The sequence below is a fragment of the Oncorhynchus keta genome, chromosome 34, assembly GCF_023373465.1.
Source record: "Oncorhynchus keta strain PuntledgeMale-10-30-2019 chromosome 34, Oket_V2, whole genome shotgun sequence".
NCBI classification, from domain to species: Eukaryota; Metazoa; Chordata; class Actinopteri; order Salmoniformes; family Salmonidae; genus Oncorhynchus; species Oncorhynchus keta.
In genome coordinates this window covers 30515183-30534761 of record NC_068454.1, presented here as the reverse complement: position 1 = coordinate 30534761, position 19579 = coordinate 30515183, and the positions used below count along the sequence as shown (strand labels likewise).

At 42.7% G+C, this 19579-nt stretch overlaps 1 protein-coding gene across 2 annotated transcripts in view; it reads right to left on the bottom strand.

The window, feature by feature from the left end:
* LOC118366911 (protein disulfide-isomerase A5-like) overlaps nucleotides 1-19579 on the bottom strand; it is a 54745-nt gene that overhangs the window by 8719 nt on the left and 26447 nt on the right. For both annotated transcript variants that reach the window (XR_004822049.2, XM_035749745.2), the window contains exons 8-15: nucleotides 18830-18897; nucleotides 15754-15845; nucleotides 13806-13877; nucleotides 12177-12313; nucleotides 9558-9625; nucleotides 8278-8441; nucleotides 7596-7726; nucleotides 5210-5280 (exon numbers count right to left, since the gene is read on the bottom strand). Coding sequence is in view for 1 of the 2 variants with exons in the window: in XM_035749745.2 (XP_035605638.1) it covers nucleotides 5210-5280; nucleotides 7596-7726; nucleotides 8278-8441; nucleotides 9558-9625; nucleotides 12177-12313; nucleotides 13806-13877; nucleotides 15754-15845; nucleotides 18830-18897 (803 nt within the window). In the remaining variant the exon portion in view is untranslated. The remainder of the gene's footprint in view (nucleotides 1-5209; nucleotides 5281-7595; nucleotides 7727-8277; nucleotides 8442-9557; nucleotides 9626-12176; nucleotides 12314-13805; nucleotides 13878-15753; nucleotides 15846-18829; nucleotides 18898-19579) is intronic.

The window sequence follows — 19579 nt, the reverse complement described above, 5'->3', positions numbered from 1 at the left end:
TGGAGTAAAGGTGGTCCAGAGTTTTTTTTCCCCCTCTGGTTGCACATTTAACATGCTAATAGGAATTTGGTAAAACGGATTCAAGTTTCCCTGCATTAAAGTCCCCGGCCACTTGGAGGACTGCCTCTGGATGAGCGTTTTCCTGTTTGATTATGGCGGTATACAGCTCATTGAGTGCCAGAATTGGTCTGTGGTGGTATTTAGACAGCTACGAAAAATAGATGTAAACTCTAGGTAGATAGTGTGGTCTACAGTTTATCATGAGATTCAAGGTTTTGCCCGCCTGAGGTAATCTTAGATACTGTGCACCAGCTGTTTACATGTATGCATAGGCCCCCGCTCCGTGTCATCCCAGAGGCTGCGGTTCTATCCTGTATAACCCACCAGCTGTATGTTCTTAATGTCGTCGTTCAGCCACGACTCGGTGAAACACAAGATATTACAGTTAATGTCCCATTGGTAGGATATGTGCTTTCAGTTCGCCCCATTTATTTTCCAGCGATTGAACGTTAGCTAGCAGGGCAGAAGGCAAAGGCAAATTAGCCACTCGTTGCCTGATTCTCACAAGGCACCCTGATCTTTATCCGCGAAATCAGTTCTCAAGCGAATGACGGGGATCTGGGCCTGGTCAGGTGTCGGTAGTATCCCTCCCATCCGAATCATTGACTGAAAAAAAACTCGTCCAATTTGAGGCGAGTAATCGCAGTTCTGATGTCCAGAAGCTCTTCTCAGTCATAAGAGACAGTAGCAGCAAAATTATGTACAAAACAAGTAATGAATGTGAAAAGAAATAGCATGGTTGGTTAAGAGCCAATAAGGCGGCAGCCATCCCCGCCGGTGCCATCATTCAACCATTATGATCACACTTCCTCAATTGAAAATGTGGACACTTATACATTTGGCAGCCAAGCACAATATCTATACAACTAGAATAAAAACCTCCAGGCTTTGAATCTCAATTCAATAAAAAAGGAAAATCATTTTAAGGGGCAGATACCAGACGGATGGATCCCATTGGAAACAGCCTCATCTTCTGTTAAATCTAGACACTACTTTATCAAGCAGACAATAGCAGATGACCAACATCAATTTAGGGATATTGACCAATTGTCCCGCTGATGGCTCATCAGGTGTCGATGTGGGCTCTTAAAGTATTAAGATGATTGGATCATGTAAGTCAATACATGGCACAAGTGTGGGGGGGGGGGGCTTCACTTTTGTTCTCTATTGCTCCTCAAGCAAAGGGGGAGGCCAATGACATCATGGATCCCCATCAGACCAACTCCTTGAAGTTCAGTTGTGTCTCTTTGAAGAGGTAGTGTTTCCTACCTGTGCAGCTCAGTCATATTCAGTGTTCTTTTCATAGAAAAAAAATGCATCTGGATCTTAAATATTGGTTAAATTCACTAGTAGACTAATACTCCTCCAATCGATGGAGATTCTTTGGGCTGCTGACAAGTTCGAGGGGGATCAGCCAGGAAAAGCTGCAGTGTCTTGCTAAAGGCAATTAATATCCAACATATGCTGTTTGAGTCTACTTTCCAAGGAAATAGGAGTTTAATTATTGAAATTTCATTCTTGAAAATGCATTACTACCAGGTCAAAATGACTTTAGGTTTCTTTGTTTCTTCTAGGCTATTGAACATGGGGATGTTTATTTAATACTACATATATTAGTAGGCTTTTAGATTAGGCTGGTACATTAGTCAAGTAATCCACCCAAACCTGGCTACAAGAAAGGCAAAGGAGCGCATGCTTCCTGTGGCTTGTTTACATTTTTTTTTTTAAATCACACAACTCAGATTGTTTATTGACAAAGATATAGTATAGGCTGTTTTTAAACCAGCAGTGATGCACCAGCCAACACACAGTCAAAAGAGTGGCCCACAAAGGAGTTTGCTTCTGTAGCATTCACTGTAAAATACACCGCTTTGCAGCAGTGCTGTGATTGGATAAGGTGCATGAGGAGTAGCTGGAGAGGTTAAGAAAAGGTACCCCTGTGTATGTTGCATTGGAACACCTGCTTCCTCACCCAACCAGCCATCCCTCCCTGGATACACAGCCTCAAATGCTTAGTGGCAGTAATGGTTACTACACCACACCCCACCTGCAGACAGTCTGTTCTAAGTGTTTACTCAAGTTGACACATAAGAGATCCTTCAGCCAAGCAGCGTTAGACACCCGCTCTGCTCTGGGCTCGTTATTGAGAGTCTTCGTGATGAAGTGCACAGAGAGTGACTTGTTTCAGCCCCACCCCGTGACTGTGATCTAGGCAATAAACAGAGCTAGTAGATGGCGATTCATGTGCATCTAGAATAAAGACAAATTCTTGGACAAGGCGTGCGTTTAATGCCATGCATATCCACAGCAGAGAGATTCACATTCTGGGCTGAGGGTTCAGATCTCATTCTGAACAACTAATATTTGCTTGATAACAATATGAACACCTAAGTACAGAATAAAGAGTTACCTTACAATCAGTGATTTAGTAAACCTCTGTTAAGAGATTTATTTCCACAATGTGAATAATGAAAGATACGTAAGCCAAATACCAAAAGAGCTTAGTCAGATTGAGTGACGCAACCATTATGCTTCATTTAACACTAAATTCTTATGGCTGGGGGCAGTATTGAGTTGCTTGGATGAATAAGGTGCCCAGAGTAAACTGCCTGCGACGCAGTCCGTTGCTAATATATGCATATTAGTATATTTGGATAGAAAACACTGAAGTTTCTAAAACTGTTTGAATGATATCTGAGTATAACAGAACTCACATGGCAGGCAAAAACCTGAAAAGAAATCTAACCAGGAAGTGGGAAATCTGAGGTTGGTCAATTTTCAACTCAGCCCCTTTTGAAGATAGGAAGTGCAACATGACCAACATCCCACTAAGGCTTCAACTAGATGTCAGTCTTCAGAACCTTGTTTGAGGCTTCTACTGTAAAGGAGGGGGGCTCATAAGGGCCCTTTCATCCTGAAGATTGATTCTATACATCGTTTGACTTGTTTCTACAAACTAACCTAATTCTGACATAGTCTGCTCCTAGTGAAAGCGCTTCGTGAGTTTTGGTTAACAAACACGCTAACAAAATAAGCTATTTGGACATAAATGGACATTATCAAAACATTTGTGGAACTGGGATTCATGGGAGTGCATTCTGATGATCATCAAAGTCAATATTAAAGTCATTTCTGACTTCTTTTGACTGCACAATATGGCAGATATTTTTTGGTTTGCTTGGTCTGAGCGCCGTACTCAGATTATTGCATGGTTTTTTCCTGTAAAGCTTTTTTGAAATCTGACACAGCGGTTGCATTAACCTCTAGGGTATGTGGGACGCTGGCCAAAATCCGGTGAGATTGCAGAGCACCAAATTCAAATACAGAAATTCTCAATATAAAAATTCAGAAAACACAATCTTTAAACCTATGTAAAATATGTTATCTTCTTGTTAATCCAACCAGTGTCAGATTTATAAAATGCTTTTTGGCGAAACCATACCATAGCTGGTTACTGTTTGTAATAATTTGTCAACTGGGCTAAGCAGAAGCATTACAAAACTCAGAGATAAAATGAATCCTTACCTTTGATGATCTTCATATGGTAGCACTCAGAAGACATTCGTTTACTCAATAAATGTTCATTTTGTTCAATAAAGTCTCTTTGGATCCAAAACAATTCAGTTTTGTTCACGCGTTCTCAGTAATCCACAGGCTCAAACGCAGTCAAAACAGGCAGACCAAAAAAAAAAAAAGTTAATAGAAACATGTCAAACGATGTTTATATTCAACCCTCAGGTTGTTTTTAGCCTAAATGACTTATAATATTTCAACAGGACAATAACGTCGTCAATATAAAAGGTAAAGAAATGCACTCTCGGGATTGCGCATAAAAAAAAAAAAGCTCTGTGACACTTAAGGGTCCACCCATTCAGACTGGTCTTACTCCCTCATTTATAAGAATACAAGCCCGAAACAATTTCTAAAGACTGTTGCAAATTGAGTTCTAAGTCAATGGATACTGTAATGGCATTGAATAGAAAACTCCAAAACCAACACAAAAAAACCTGAGATCCATTCAGAAAGGTTTTCGCCTGCCATATCAGTTCTGTTATACACACACACACCATTTTAACAGTTTTGGAAACTTTAGTGTTTTCTATCCAAATCTACCAGTTATATGCATATCATATCTTCTGGGCCCGACTAGCAGGCGGTTTAATTTGGGCATGCTTTTCATCCAAAATTCCAAATGCTGCCCTCTACCCTAGAGAGGTTAAGGAGAAGTGTATCTAAGGTTCCATGCAAAACACCTGTTTTTTCATTAACATTTATTATGAGCATTTCTGTAAATTGATGCGGCTCTCCGCAAAATGACCAGATGTTTTTGGAACTACTGAACATAAATGCACCAATGTATACTGAGATTTGATATAAATATGAACTTTATCGAACACACATGTATTGTGTAACATGAAGTCCTATGAGTGTCATCTGATGAAGATCAGCAAAGGATAGTGATTCATTTTCTCTATTTCTGATTTTTGTGACTACTCTTTGGCTGGAAAAATGGCTGTGTTTTTCTGTGACTTGGCTCTGAACTAACAATCGTTTGTGGTGCTTTCGCTGTAAAGCCCATTTGAAATTGGACACTGGTGGGATGAACAAGAAGTGGATATTTAAAATGGTGTGCAATACTTGTATGTTTGAGGAATTTTAATTATGGGATTTCTGTTTTGAATTTGTAGTCCTGCACGGTCACTGGCTGTTGTCATATCGATCCCGTTAACGGGATCTCAGCCCCAAGAAGTGTTAACTTCCATTTGTGGTCAGTTAGTGTTATGATCATTAATGCTTACTGTGAGTACAGCAAAGCACCCTGCCCTGTTGTTCAGAGAGTTCACGTTACAGTGCGTGTGCACAGAGGTGAGTCAGATAGGGTCTTGCTTACAACTGGAAACAGTGACTGAGTCATGGAATCAGAACGTATTAGACTTAAAGGAGGAGGGAGGCTGTCAGATGGATTGAGTCAGAGGTTAACTGAAGCTGGAGGTAGAGAGAGAGTACAGTATCTGACTTAAATTCAAGCCAGAGAGTGCATCTAAAAGTAGTAATGCTTATGAAGGTCAACGGTACATTGAGACAGAAGAGCGGAATAAAGCAAAAGTAGACAATGTGTACATTTCAGGAGGGTTGGAGGGAGGCTCACCTTGCGGTCCTCTTTAAAGAGATCTGCTGCTGTGGTGAAGTGAGGGACAGCGTTCTTACAGTGGGGACACCCTGTTAGGGAGCAGAGACACACTCAAGGTTATTACAGAATAGACTGACCCTTTGCTCACCCCAATTACCTACCATTAATACCACAAAGACAACAGGATTTATTGTAATTCAAACACACAAAACCTGAGAGTGATCATTATGCTCCCTCACATACTCAAACACCCCCGGGCCAGCCTGTCCCTTTTAGAATTACCCCACATTAGTGATGGCTCACTTGTATTTTATAGGGAGTTATAAATCCCTTTATTGGAGTCATAAATGAAACCTCCCTGCCACTTTCCTCGGGCCATCCATATCTGTCCCAGCCACCTGGCTCCCTGAACCCCACCACACAAAAGGTATGCATGTGTGCGCCACCCATCCTCTAGTCACTGTACAGACCGGGACATGCACATTTACAGCCCTCCTGTGTGGTACACCAGTCTGTTTGACATGCTGCCCACGTGTCTAACAGACTGACGTCACAGTTCACCACAGTGATATGAAGGTTAGAAAAAAGGTGACGCAAGCATTAACTCACTAAAAAAACGTTGTTGAATGACATTTTCTGAAAGATACATACATTCAGGTTTCTGTAAACAAAGCCTGGATTGTGCAACACTCTCCACTACCTCATTTATGGACCATGACTGAAAATACATAATGGTGCAAAAAATAAAAAAATACTGTTACAACCAATTTCCCCACTTCTTATTATTGTTGTTATGATGATTACCAGCATCATAGCTAAGGGTGGGCCCTGCCTCATTGACCACAATGCCCTGGCTTATGTCCCAAATGGCACCCTGTCTCCTATACAACACTGCTTTTGGCTCATAGGGCCCTAGTCAAAAGTAGTGCACTATGTAGGGAATAGGGTGCCATTTGGGACAGACACTAAAGAATGCTGGATATGGCAGATAATGACTGCCCCCTTGACTTTCAACAAGGGGATGCACATCCACGAGAGACGCTTTACCTGCTTAGGGTCAACTACTGTAAGAACTTTTTAAAGTGATTACTGATACCACTTTTGCTGCCACTGAGTAAGAATATTAGCAAGTAAGTGAATACTTCTGGATAGTTTGCTTTTCTGCTGAAAATGGACCAAAAAAAAGACATTAAATGAGAACCCTCTCCTTTTCACCATGAGAATGCCTTCAGTCATTTCAGTCCCTTTCACATCAGTAATAGATATTCAACAATAGAACCGCAGGGAGCTGCAGCAAGCCTTATGCTCCGATTTTCCCATTCTATGTTGAAGAATGTGAAATATGTTGGATCTTCTTATGTAATTGGTGTAAGAGCTATAGTAGTAAAAACTACGTGCTGTGTCTCTCCAATACATGCAGGGTATAATATACCAGTTTGTCCGATCCCATCTTGATTCTACACTTCACATAAACTGACAGTTCCCAACAAGTCCAATTGAAATATACAGTAGCTTTCTGGTGTAAGCACACCATTAAGTGTTAATGCTTTCTTATTTACAAATAATTTCCAGTATTTAGCCTAAAAAAGGTATGATACAAATTGCGACAAAAATAACTAGCAGGAAATTCCTGGGGATAGGAGTAGGTAGCGTTGCTCTGATACATGTTGGAGGTAGCAGTTTAGTTCAGAAGATCTGACGAAGAGGCTGCAATTAACAGACGCCCTCCTTTAGCTAACAATTTGCATATTGTCTGAAGGCATTAGATTAGACAGTCTTCATGTGTAAGTCAGTAGTTTGATCTCTCAAAGCCCCTAATAGGTGATTGTTACAAAGAGGATTAGGAGAAGAGGGACAAAAACAGAGAGGTTGTTATTGCCGTGTTCTGCTGGGTCTCCACTCTTCAAACTCTTTGTGGAGGAAAAACCAAAGGCGTTGTTTTGTTTCATGTTAACTAAGAGGAAGACGGGCGGTGCAGTGATGTGGTCTTTTAAGTCTCTTATCAGACAGGGACTGCAGAGCTTCTTTATTGTCAGCCTGCACAGCCCAGGAACCTGTCTTGAATTACTTGGGAAGGAAGGGTGTGCGAGTCCGCTGAAAGGATATGAGATGCTGTATTGGCCTGTCAATGCCCCCCCCAATGGTACTATACGTCTATACTGAGCATTGTGTAATGATTGTATTAGTGGTGTAAAACCTTAAACCCTTTTGTTCCTTACGGCGCATAGATCATTAAAAAAAAAAGTAAAAACTTTAATCAAATGTTATATTGGACACTAACAAGCGGTACAGTGTCATCGTCACTAGTAGGGTGCTAATGTAGCAGAGACGATTTGGAATCACTGTCTCGTGATGAGGTAGCCCTGCCTGAGACTAGTTATTCCAAATGTCACATTCGACTTACATGGTGCGTAGAACATGACGAGGGCATGCTTCTTCTTCTTCAAAACTTCCCTGAAGTCCTCCATTCCAAGATGGCTGACACCAGACGGCTTGTCTTCCCAGGACTGCTCTGGGGGAGGGGGCGCCTGGGGGCTAGGGTCACAAACAATGGAAAAATTGTGGATCAGTTTGACAAGAAATTCAGCAACTTTTGATCTCACTAGCTTAATAGAAGAAAAAAAGATCTCATTGTTAAAATTGAGGGTTCCAACAATACAAAACATGAGCATGACATCACTGCATCTAGCAGTATAGTAAAGCAGCCTACTGTTATTCATCTGCAACATCTAACGTCCTCGTGATCTCGCAAGACTTCATAGTCCACTGGAGATAACAGGCATCATACATCTAGCCAGTTAAGCTCAGCAGAGAATGTGATGTGTCAGCCCGAATCCTAACATACTACATCAAGTCAATGAAGGGGTGAGACACACCAACACTTGACTCCAGAAATTGAGAACTGCCTCAGTTTAAGCCCATTTTACATAAACTAATCTGGAACTGGTGTGTTGACCTGGTCCTAGATCAGTTTTGTGCTGAGAATATTACTAGGAATTGGCAAAATAGCACAAACAGATCTGGACCAGGGTTATGTTGACCCTGAGTTATGGAAGGACAAAGTACTATAGAAGAACATGGCTCACTTCTGTAGATATTCAATGATCTTGTCCTTGCTCCTAAGGTGGGGTAGAGTGAACTTATCCTCTCCCTTCTCAAAGTACTTGACGGTGGGGAAGCCGGAGATCTTGAAGCGGTCTCCCACCGCCTTGTGAATGGTGGTGTCCACGGCTGCCAGAACCCCAGGGCTCTGGAGCAACAAAAGGGCAGGAGTCAGATCAGGATACACCATCACATAGTAGATTAGCTAGTTCAGACTGAATCACAGCACTTAAAGGTCAACTCAGCCCAGTGAGAAGAGGAAAATCACAGAAAAGCAAGCACATGCAGTTCACACCACAAATAACTCAGGAGAGATTAAAATACGTTCAAAATACTTTTTGGATCATCATTGTAGAGGCAAGAAAAGCCCAAAAACTGGTACTCAGATACAAATTCCCCCAAAACTGGTTGACCCTTCTAGAGTGAGGTAATTCAACAGAGGCTGAATATAAACCCTGAAAAGTACACCTCATCATTTCTAGAAATATATACACTGAGTATACCAGAACATTTGGAACACCTTCCTAATATAAAGTTGCACACCCCCCCTTTGCCATGAGAACAGTCACTTCATTGGGGCATGGCCTCCACAAGGTGTCGAAAGCATTCCACAGGGATGCTGGCCCATGGGGAACCCAATGCTTCCCACAGTTGTCAAGTTGGCTGGATGTCCATTGGGTGGTGGACCATTGCTGATACAAAATCCAGCAGTGTTGCAGAGGAGCGGAACAGAGCAGATCGGGGATGGAAGAGATAATTGTTCCAATCCCCATGCGTTCTCTGCTGATTTGTATTGGCCTGACCCTGGCTCTGGGCTGGGGAGTGTAGAGGGCAGACACACCCAGCTAATCAGAAACACATAAGGAGCTCTGACAGCCAGGCACTTGTGTCAGACTGACTGCACCAGCCAAGTAGAAGGGTTTAACTCTGTTCTGGTGTTCACTTCAGGCAATATCTCACAGCTGGGGTTTGGAATAAATTGGTGGAATAAACTCAAACACTGTTTTTAGAACGTTGGGCCAGAAACTGGAAGGTTGCTGGATCGAATCCCCAAGCTGACAAGGTAAAAATGAGTTCTGCCCCTGAGCAAGGCAGCTAACCCAGTGTTCCCCGGGCGCCGAAGACGTGGATGTCAATTAAGGCAGCCCCCCCCCCCCGCAGCCCTCTGATTCAGAGGGTTGAGGGTTAAATACGGAAGAAACATTTCAGTTGGACAACTGACTAGGTATCCCTCTTTCCCTGTTACATACACAATCATACTTACATTTGTGTCTTTGAGGTATTCAGCAGCTTCCTCATACTCTGGCTTCATCTTTTTACAATGGCCACACCCTGCAGTTCAAAACACAAAACAGACATGACTAGCTGAGCGAGGATGACTTAATGCTAGGGATTCTCACCATACATGCCCATAATCACATTATAAGTGGCCTTCATAGAAACAAAGAGCCTCTTAATTGAATTAATCAAGCCATTCACAACACTGTTCTCAGTAGGGCCTCATCCAAGTACATTCAATGAAACTTCAGGGAATTCCCCCCCACCTGTTTTCAACTTACCATTGGCAGTTTTACTCTATAAAAATGTATAATACCTAATGTTGCCCAACTTGTGCTTTGTTTACTTAACAAGTCAGAGACCAACACACTGAACTAATGAGCAATGTTCTCACCTCGTAATCAAGTGGGTTATTTCCCTAGAAGGGACAGTAAATTGTAAGACAGTGAGTTAACTCCCTGAAGTATAAGCCTGAAAGATTTAGTCATGTCTGTCCACTAACTATAGGCATGACTCCATCCATACGCCAGGGTGTAGCTGTAGAAATTGAAAGGTTCTGTCCTCATCACCTCTAGCCAGTGTAACGGGAGAAAACAGTGGAACTGAGACCAGTGACGTGAGAGGATAATAGGACTAATGTTCCCCACAGTGCGAGAACGGGGTGGACTGTTTGCAAGCTCGTCAACACAGCTGAAACATTGAATTCCAGCATCATGAATAAATGCAGCACTTTTAAAAAAATTATTCAAAGATGAGCTCGGCATCTTATTTTTAGAACTGAAAAAAAAAGTTCAGATTCTGAACTCAATATTTGTAACCAGCATCCAGTAGAGGTTTTTGTAAGGCCTATATTGCCTAAGCTCTCTGGAGAGCAGAATGCATGCTGTGTTTGTTTTCTAATAGCATTGCTGTGCATGGCTGGATGCATCTGCTAGATCTTAAGTTGGCACATTGCCATATTCAAAACGGCCAGGAACAGTCCTCAATCAGTAACATCTGAACTCCACATTACACACGGTTAAATGCTAAATAGTTATTTGCGTTTAATTTGAATCCTTTGTAGAATTGTCAGACAGGATTTGTGGAGGAAAGCACTGCCTCTGACCTTAAAAGAAAAGTTGTTTAAAAACAGGAGACAGAATAATAGTGCTTTATTGCGTCATCTTCTGCTTTACCTCACCTCTGCTGGTTTCATCACCTTCATTTAGTGTCTGGGGAAGGAGGGGGGTTTTGGGGGAGGAGGGGTAAGCTACATGAAATGTTGATTCACAGCAGGGGAGTGTGCATTTCCTTTGAGTGTTGAAGAGAAAGACTTCTTGGGTATTAAAATAAGGTTGCTCTGCTGAGTATGGCTTAGTGTGTGGCTGGCCATGTCTCCTCCTATCACTGGTCTGAATAGACTAGAGGATGATGGGTAATTTGGCTAGATCCTGTTTTTAACCTTGGTGTGGACAGGTCTGAGACACACGCCACCTATATATATATCCAGCATCCATCAAGCTTGAGAGGATCCACCTGGCCATCCAGACAAACCAGTCATTTGGTCTCTATACATCCTGCGTCGGCAGATGCACACAGACAAGGGAAGCAACCCAGTGTGCAGGGAGCAGCTCACAGGATGGGATCAAACGGTCTCCGTAAGAGCTGGACAAACGCTGTTGCTCTTGACCATGAGGCCATTAATCTCACTATGACAGCTTGACCATTAAACTGCTTCCAGGCAAGTGTGTGTGTTATTTCGTGTGTATGCATTTTGTCTTGCTAGGAGGGGCTCTGTGTGCGTTTGAGAGAGCTGAAATGTCTGCCTGATGTGCTTATATCAGTTGGTTGCTCTTGGCTTGGACATAGTGAGTGGCCACAGCAGTTCCCAGTGGAGTGTGACAGCCAGGATGTCCATTGTGAGAGGCAGGGCACCATGGGGCGAGGGTGGGTCAGTCTAGTGGCCTTTCTGTGTTATAACAAGGAGCCATATAAAAAAAAATTAAAAAATGGGACTTTTATCCCCAGTGAGCCATGGTCCTTTATATACACACCACGGGTGGGTACCAGGTTGACAGACAAAGTAAAGAGGGCCTAAGTGAGGTCGACAGCAGACAAGAGGGAAAGATTTGAAAGTGCTGAAAAACCTTTGATTTTGAACTAGTTGAACTTGAGTCAAACAAGACATGTGGATTGTTTTCAAAACCTTAAATAGTGCATTATCTAGGCAGGGAGAGCATCTTCATGCAGATTTGGAGTGTAACAATGCACAATTCAGTTGTGCAACTATTGCATTCTAAAATGTACATGTACATAATTTGCATATATTTGAAGTTACAGTGAGCCATGACAATCACTACTTTTCAACTGTCAAAACATCCCCCTGACGTTTACTTGCTTCTCTACTCACAGATCAGATGAGTTTTGTACGAGAATGTTTCGCAATGGAAATCTAAACAGCTGAAGATTAACTGGCACTTTTACAAAGTGTTTTTTATTGTTACAATCTGTTGCATAAGCTCTAGCAATGACACAATGAAACGTATGATGTCATAATAACTTGTTACTTTGAGTGTGTGTGTGTGTGTGTGTGTGTGTGTGTGTGTGTGTGTGTGTGGCTACTCACATGGAGCGTAGAACATAATCAGGACAGATGGGTGTTCAGCCAGGAACCCATCGAAGGAGTCGTCAGTCAGGTGAAAGACAGGGGAGTCAGTCTCCGACCACTGGACCTCTGGGACCTTCGGCTGGGGGGGCTGGGGACTGGAGAGGCAGGCGGGGGTGGGAGGGAGAAAATAATGATTTAAAGAACTGAGAAGTGAGCTAAAACATGGTTATGAATAGAGGCAGGCCCAGCTGTACTGTAGCTCCTACTCCACCTCACGGCATGTCAGAAACATCTGGCCTGTAGTGGTAACACCCATATGACAGAGCCCTCCCTAGCACAGCCAAGACCTTGTGGAGGCACACAGACACCACTTCTTACAGTCTTACTCCTACTAGCCACAAGTCCAGGAGAAGACATACGAGTGTTAATAACAACCGTCTACAGCACGTGTAAATGAGCCTTGGAGGTTGAAAACCTGTTTTCATGTGCAAATGGGATGCAGCTACAGATTGACAGCTCCTGGACAGTGTGCTCCAGAGTACTGCATGTCATCGCCAATATATTCAAGTGCACAGCAGGTGCATACTTATTCACAGTACTCATTCAGCCAGATGTCCAGCTCGTTTCTAGGCAACATCAGGTGCACTTCCTTATTACTTAGCCTACTGATGCCTGCTGCAGTACCACTTTGTGTGTGTGGTGTTCGTGCCCGCTTTCATAACGACAGACAGCCCATAATGTCACCATGGAGGAATCTAAGCGCCAAGCTCTGCAATGTTTTTTTCCTCTGCCCATTCAGGTTCAGCCCATCTTGCAGAGGTGATGTGAGGCCATCCACAGAGGCAAGTAATGTTCACTAAGGATATTGGATCATTAACTATTACTACTACAGCCCTCCTAGCAGGTCATACTGGACCCTAGAGGAAGACTGAGTCAAGATAATTTTGACAGTGTGTACGAACAGGTGTGTGTATGGGTATATACCGTGGGATTGTTTCTGAAGTGGTTAGTGTACGCCAAGGAGAGGAAAGCTGTCATGCCTTGAAGCATCTGCCTGCGAGAACCACTGGAGACTCAGATTCTGCAGTCTTTGTTCCCTGCAATAGCTGTGAAATCTGCTCTGTGCCCTTTCAATAGACTAGAGCACAGTGAACAGTTGAGTGTGAGAGCCAACAGGGATCAGAGTGAGTGGGGACATTTAATTTATCTTTATTCAACTACACAAGTCAGTTAAGAACAAATTCTTATTTTCAATGACAGCCTAGGAACAGTGGGTTAAGTGCCTTGTCCGGGCAGCAGAACGACAGCTCGGGGATTCGATCTTTCAACCTTCCAGTTACTAGTCCAACGAGCTAACCACTAGGCTACCTGCCACCCCACAAAGGGGTGAGACCACAGGGTAGGTTGATAAACTCTGTACAGGCGTAATATGCCACTTACAAGATACTTGTATCCAAAGAGTTACAGTACGGCAAGTATACATACTCATTTCATTGGCCTAGGGGTTGCTAACACCACGCTCCTACCAACTGAGCCACACAGAAACATGCCAGAGTTTTCCCAGCTCCCTAACTCGTGGTCAGTAAATCCTCCTGACCTTATTTTATGAGGAGAAAGTGACAAAGGAAAGGAAACAGTTAAACTCACTTCTTCATCCAGTCAGTGATGTCCTTGGCTGTGCCCCCATAGTTCTCATAGTGGTGCCGGAACTTCCCCTTCCTAAAAAGAGGAGAGAGCGAGGGAATATAAAACATCTGCTGGCATCAGTACAGTATCACCCAGAATAATTACTTTATTTAGGAAACCCACTAATCCATGTCACACGTGTTGCACAACATTCTGAGTTCAGCTTCTAGAAGTTCTAAGAACGATGGAAAAACTACAATGTAACCTACTGACTTCACTGCAAGAGTTGACCTCTAGGAAAGTGCATTTTATGTCCAGAGGACATGTTTCTTCAGTGAGATACAGAGAGATCGGGGTCACTTGTGGAAAGTCAAAAGTAAATGCTTTGTGACAAGTTAAGTTGCACATTAATTGTTTTACCCCTTCCTTAAATGTACCACTAGTTAAAAGAGTAGAACTACATGTCCATTGTCCCCTCACCGTGCATTATAAATAAGCTAAAAACAGTAGCTAAAATTATAATTGTGTGGATATGTGAGTCTTCCCACACGGAAACGGATACTCATGTAACAGCTTCTTTATCTTTTCCGATCTCCTGAGACAAATGAATCAGTGGCGGTGGGTAGGGAGCGAGGAGCACTAGCTGCTGCAGCTGAACTGAATGCCTGCAGATCATGCTCATCTGTAGGGAACCGTGAACATCGGGCCAATGCATTGTAAAATTCAAAACAGCAGCCGTACAGTATTAGTGCCACGCATCACACGTAGTTTAAGAGGCACAGAGGGAGAGAGCTTGGACACTTACCTTTGTTTCAGTTTAGCAAAACTGTTGGAAACACTTGACATGCAGGTATAATGCATTATGATACAGCTATCTAACGAGTTAGAAAACACTTATAGCCTGCAGGTAGAATGCTATCAAACTGTTTAACTGTGCCCTTGCTCTCCTTAGATACCTTTTCTTTCCAGTACAGAGTGGGTGTATTTGAAAAGGATCTTGAACAGCAAGACTGAAAGACAATTCTAGAAGCAGCAATGATTGGTTCGTGGGCTGATGCGCTCATGTTTATCAGTGAGAGAAAGTCATTACTGTAACCAATGGTACTGTATGGTCATTAGCCCCACCTCCCCCCTGGGCCAAGGAACATCAATAATTAAAGGGCTGAGAGACGATACAGTACTTAACAGAGGACAATGCTGCTAAGTGTTGAGGCTGGGCTGAAGGTAGAGGCTGGCCTGAGATGAGAGCCTAACGCCGAGTTGGAGAGGATTAGGGCTGGAGGCTTTTGAGAGAAATACTGTTTACAAGAGACCGTTTGAGTTGACAGAGGTGATCTAGGGTCAGACTGTCTGAGCGCACTTTGAGTCTGTCGTGACATTTACTTCTAGGACCCCCTGATGTGTGACGTCTGAGACTTGGGGACGTTGATGCAATGGAGAGAGAAAGCCCACCTCCTTCAGATTCCCAGATATCTTTGAACCAACTAGACACCAGGCCTATGTCCTCCCCAGCAAGCCACAGCCCCCCATTGTGAGCCTGCTTCAAACAGAATACTTTAAGACCCAACCAACACTGCAAAGAAACTTTTAAGTGATAAACAGATTCAGAACATCTGGAGCAACACTTTCCTCCTGTAAGGAAGGAAGGGGGAGTGAGGTCTGCCAGTGCCTACAGAAAGACCCACCACCTCTACCTTCTCCATCCTACCTACATTCCACTCTCCTAGAACACTCTGAAGCCCCCCCCCTCTCCTCCCTGCTGCAAGAATTTCTGTAGCCCTTACTCCGGAGTAGGCAACTAGATTCAGCCACGGGACGATTGTCAGAGCAAATGGTTGGACCAGAACAATTATATTCATAATCCGTACAATGCAAATTGACCACAACTAGGCTCGCCTGTTAATGGAAACCGTGACTGATTGAGTTGTGGTGTGTGCCCATTTACGGTGGCCTATAGCGAGAGACTCACTCAAAGTAGCAGAAGGTCGGATAGCCCTTGACATTGTACTCCTGCTTGAGGCCATCAAACTCAGTTGGGTGCACGTTCATCCCAGCCAGCACCTAAAGACCAGACACAGGGAGCGCACAGTTAATTCATCATAGAAACACAAAGTTCCAGTAAATGAAGAGGACTCAAAAAGGAGGGGAAACCATGTAAACAGAATGACACCTGAAAACCAGATGTTAGATGAAAGGGGACAATGAAATATGCATGGTAATAATCTACCTAGGTTAGCTTTCAAAGGGCAATTCAAAAAGCTCAAAGCAACCCATCTGCCATATCTAGTTCAAATCTGTGAGGTTCCCTGCCTTCATAATGTGAATGTTTCATTACTTGGGTGTCGACTCAATTTGGACTCGGCACATACTCAAGCTTGATGAGCAACTAAAATAAACTTCAGGAGAAATAATCTCCTCTTCCTACATCTGTAATGATATAGGGAAAAATGTGTTGGATCGGATGACTTGGCTGACCGTTGTTTGCGCAACAAAATCACTTTTCGCACACCACACACAGCCAAAACAGAACACTCCACATGTGTACATGAGCTAAATGCATCCATTATGCAAATCTCTAAACAAGAGACTTCATTTATTCACTCATCAGCCTGCCTTGCTGAAATCAGACAAAGTATGTGTCCCAAATTAGCACCCTATACAGTGTACTACTTTTGACCTGGGCATGTAGCCACTTTATAGGGAGGTGTTTGGGACGCACACAACACCTTCAATTAGAACCCATTCTTTTCCATGAGGCACACACACGGAGTGATTACATTGTTTTCTCTAGAAGAAGCCTCTCCTGTATGTTTAAACACTGGGTGTACTTTCTCCCTTCAGACCCTCGGCTGTGAACACTTAGTTCTCTTACAGAAGATGAATCATGCAGCAAGGTGTGTTTCTAAGCGGTGGCTGGGTGCATTTTCTCCAGACTTTCTGCTGTGCCTGCTTTGCTAGGGGATGAGCGTGTTAAACACCCAGTCTGTTTTTCTAGGTGGTCACATGGGGGTTTCTTACGCGATTTTGATCTGTGGTTGACTAGTCCACCTCTTTGTTGAGATGTTTTATTTCAGCCCAAGAGCCCCGTTGCCTAATTGTTTTGTGCACCCCCCAAAATAAAACGTTACTTTATTATTTTAGAAATAACACCCCAGCTGTGCACACACTCATTTAAGAGTTCTTCCTTTATTCTACATTGTAGGAAAATCCTAGAGTTCATTAAGGGACATCTCTACCACCACATCCCTTCCCAAATCTCTGCATACTTTTGTCAAAAGTAGTGCACTGTGAAGGGCATAGGGTGCCATTTGGGACAGGGCATACATTTAATTCCAAATCTTGACAGTTCTGATGTACAGTACCAGTCAAGTTTGGACACCTACTCATTCCAATGTTTATCTTTACACTGTAAAAAAGTAGTGAAGACATCAAAACTATGAAATAACATAGTAACCAAAAAAAGTAGCCACCATTTGCCATGACAGCGTCGCGCACTCTTGGCATTCTCTCAAACAGCTTCATGAGGTAGTCACCTGGAATGCATTTCAATTAACAGGTTAAGTGACATTTGTGGACTTTCATGCGTTTGAGCCAATCAGTTGTGACAAAGTAGGGGTGGTATACAGAAGCAGTCCTATTTGGTAAAAGATAATGTCCATATTATGGCAAAAACAGATCAACTAAGCAAAGAGAAACTACAGTCCATCATTACTTTAAGACATGAAGGTCAGTCAATTCGGAAAATGTCAAGAACTTTGAAAGTTCTTCCAGTGCAGTCGCAAAAACCATCGAGCTCTATGATGAAACTGGCTCTCATGAGGACCTCCACAGGAAAGGAAGAGCCAGAGTTACCTCTGCTGCAGAGGATAAGTTCATTAGAGTTACCAGCCTCAGAAATTGCAGCCCAAATAAATGCTTCAGAGTTCAAGTAGCAGACAACTGTTCAAAGACTGCATGAGTCAGGCCTTCATGGTCAAATTGCTGCAAATAAAATCACTACTAAAAAAGGACACCAAAAAGAGACATACTTGGGCCAAGAAACATGCGCAATGGACATTAGACCGGTGGAAATCTGTCCTTTGGTCTGATGAGTCTAAATTTGAGATTTTGGGTTCTAACTGCCATGTCTGTGTGAGACGCAGAGTAGGTGAACGGATTATCTCTGCATGTGGTTCCCACCGTGAAGGACGGAAGAGGTGCGATGGTGCATTGCTGTTGATTTGTTTAGAATTCAAGGCACAGTTAACCAGCATGGCTACCACAGCATTCTGCAGCAATACACCATCCCATCTAGTTTGCGCTTAGTGGGACTGTCATTTGTTTTTCAACAGGACAATATCCAAAACACACCTCCAGGCTGTGTAAGGGCTATTTGACCAAGGAGGAAAGTAATAGTGCTGCATCAGATGACCTGGCCTCCACAAAATCACTGACCTCAAACCAATTGAGATGGTTTGGACCACAGAGTGAAGGAAAAGCAGCCAGCAAGTGCTCAGCATGTGGGAACTCCAAGATAGTTGGAAAAGCATTCCTCATTAAGCTAGTTGAGAGAATGTCAAGTGTGCAAAGTTGTCATCAAGGCAAAGGGTGGCTAACCAAGAATCTCAATCTAAAATATCGATTTGTTTTATACTTTGTTGGTTATTACATGATCCTATGTGTGTTTTTTTCATAATTTTGATGTCTTCACTATTCTACAAAGTAGAAAATAGTAAAAACCCTTGAATGAGGTGGTGTCCAAATTTATGGACTGGTACTGTAGATAAAGTGCTTCATCACCAAACTCCTGAAGTATCCCTTTAATCATGATCCCTTAAAGGAGAACTTCAGTGCATTCAAAATAGCTTTCTACCAAGAAGAGGGGCTATGGTAGACAGGCAAGCAATTTAATACTTTGTTAAATTTGACTGGCTGAACGGATTTGAGCAGTCTTAGAATTGAGAATGTTTGGGACATAACTACTTGACAACTAACCCCAAAACAAATTCAGAGAGGCAACAAAGTATTAAGATTTCACACAATGAAAATGTGAGGAGTTTACTTACAAATTTACCCTTTGTCTCTGTAGCTGCCTGTTGAAATACAGGCTGCATCCTCTTACAGACACCACACCCTGTAGGAGAAATAACAGAAGACATTACAGAAGCTCTAAGGACTCATCAGTCAGCTTGTCAACATACTGAATAAGAGGATCATTTCATCATTCTATCAAGGGACCAATAAATATGAACAGAACTTTGTAGTAATGCATGATTTATCAAGATGGACCCAACAAAAATAATACTGCAATATTAACATTCATGCCAAGGACCCAGTGTTTTTCCTTTATACAGCTACAAATGGGCAATTGTTAAGATTTAATCTTCATGACAAAGTTGGAAATTGTTTTATTTTTACATTTTAAAGTATACTCTAGAGCTTCCAATTTGGCCAGAGGATCCTGGTTGAACATTTCATGAACAATTTTATTCAATACATCTGATTATCAAAATTAATGACAATATAATAATAATAAATGCCATTTAGCAGACGCTTTTATCCAAAGCGACTTACAGTCATGCGTGCATACATTCTACGTATGGGTGGTCCCGGGAATCGAACCCACTACCCTGGCGTTACAAGCGCCATGCTCTACCAACTGAGCTACAGAAGGACCTGCAATGGTAGAGTCTAGTACTGAGGGAAAAGGAAAAATCCAAGAGAATCTTAAGGGACTTCCCGCTACCACCACATCACTTCCCAAAACTCTGCTTAGTGTAAGATTAAGTCCCAAATGGCACCCTAATTTCCCATGA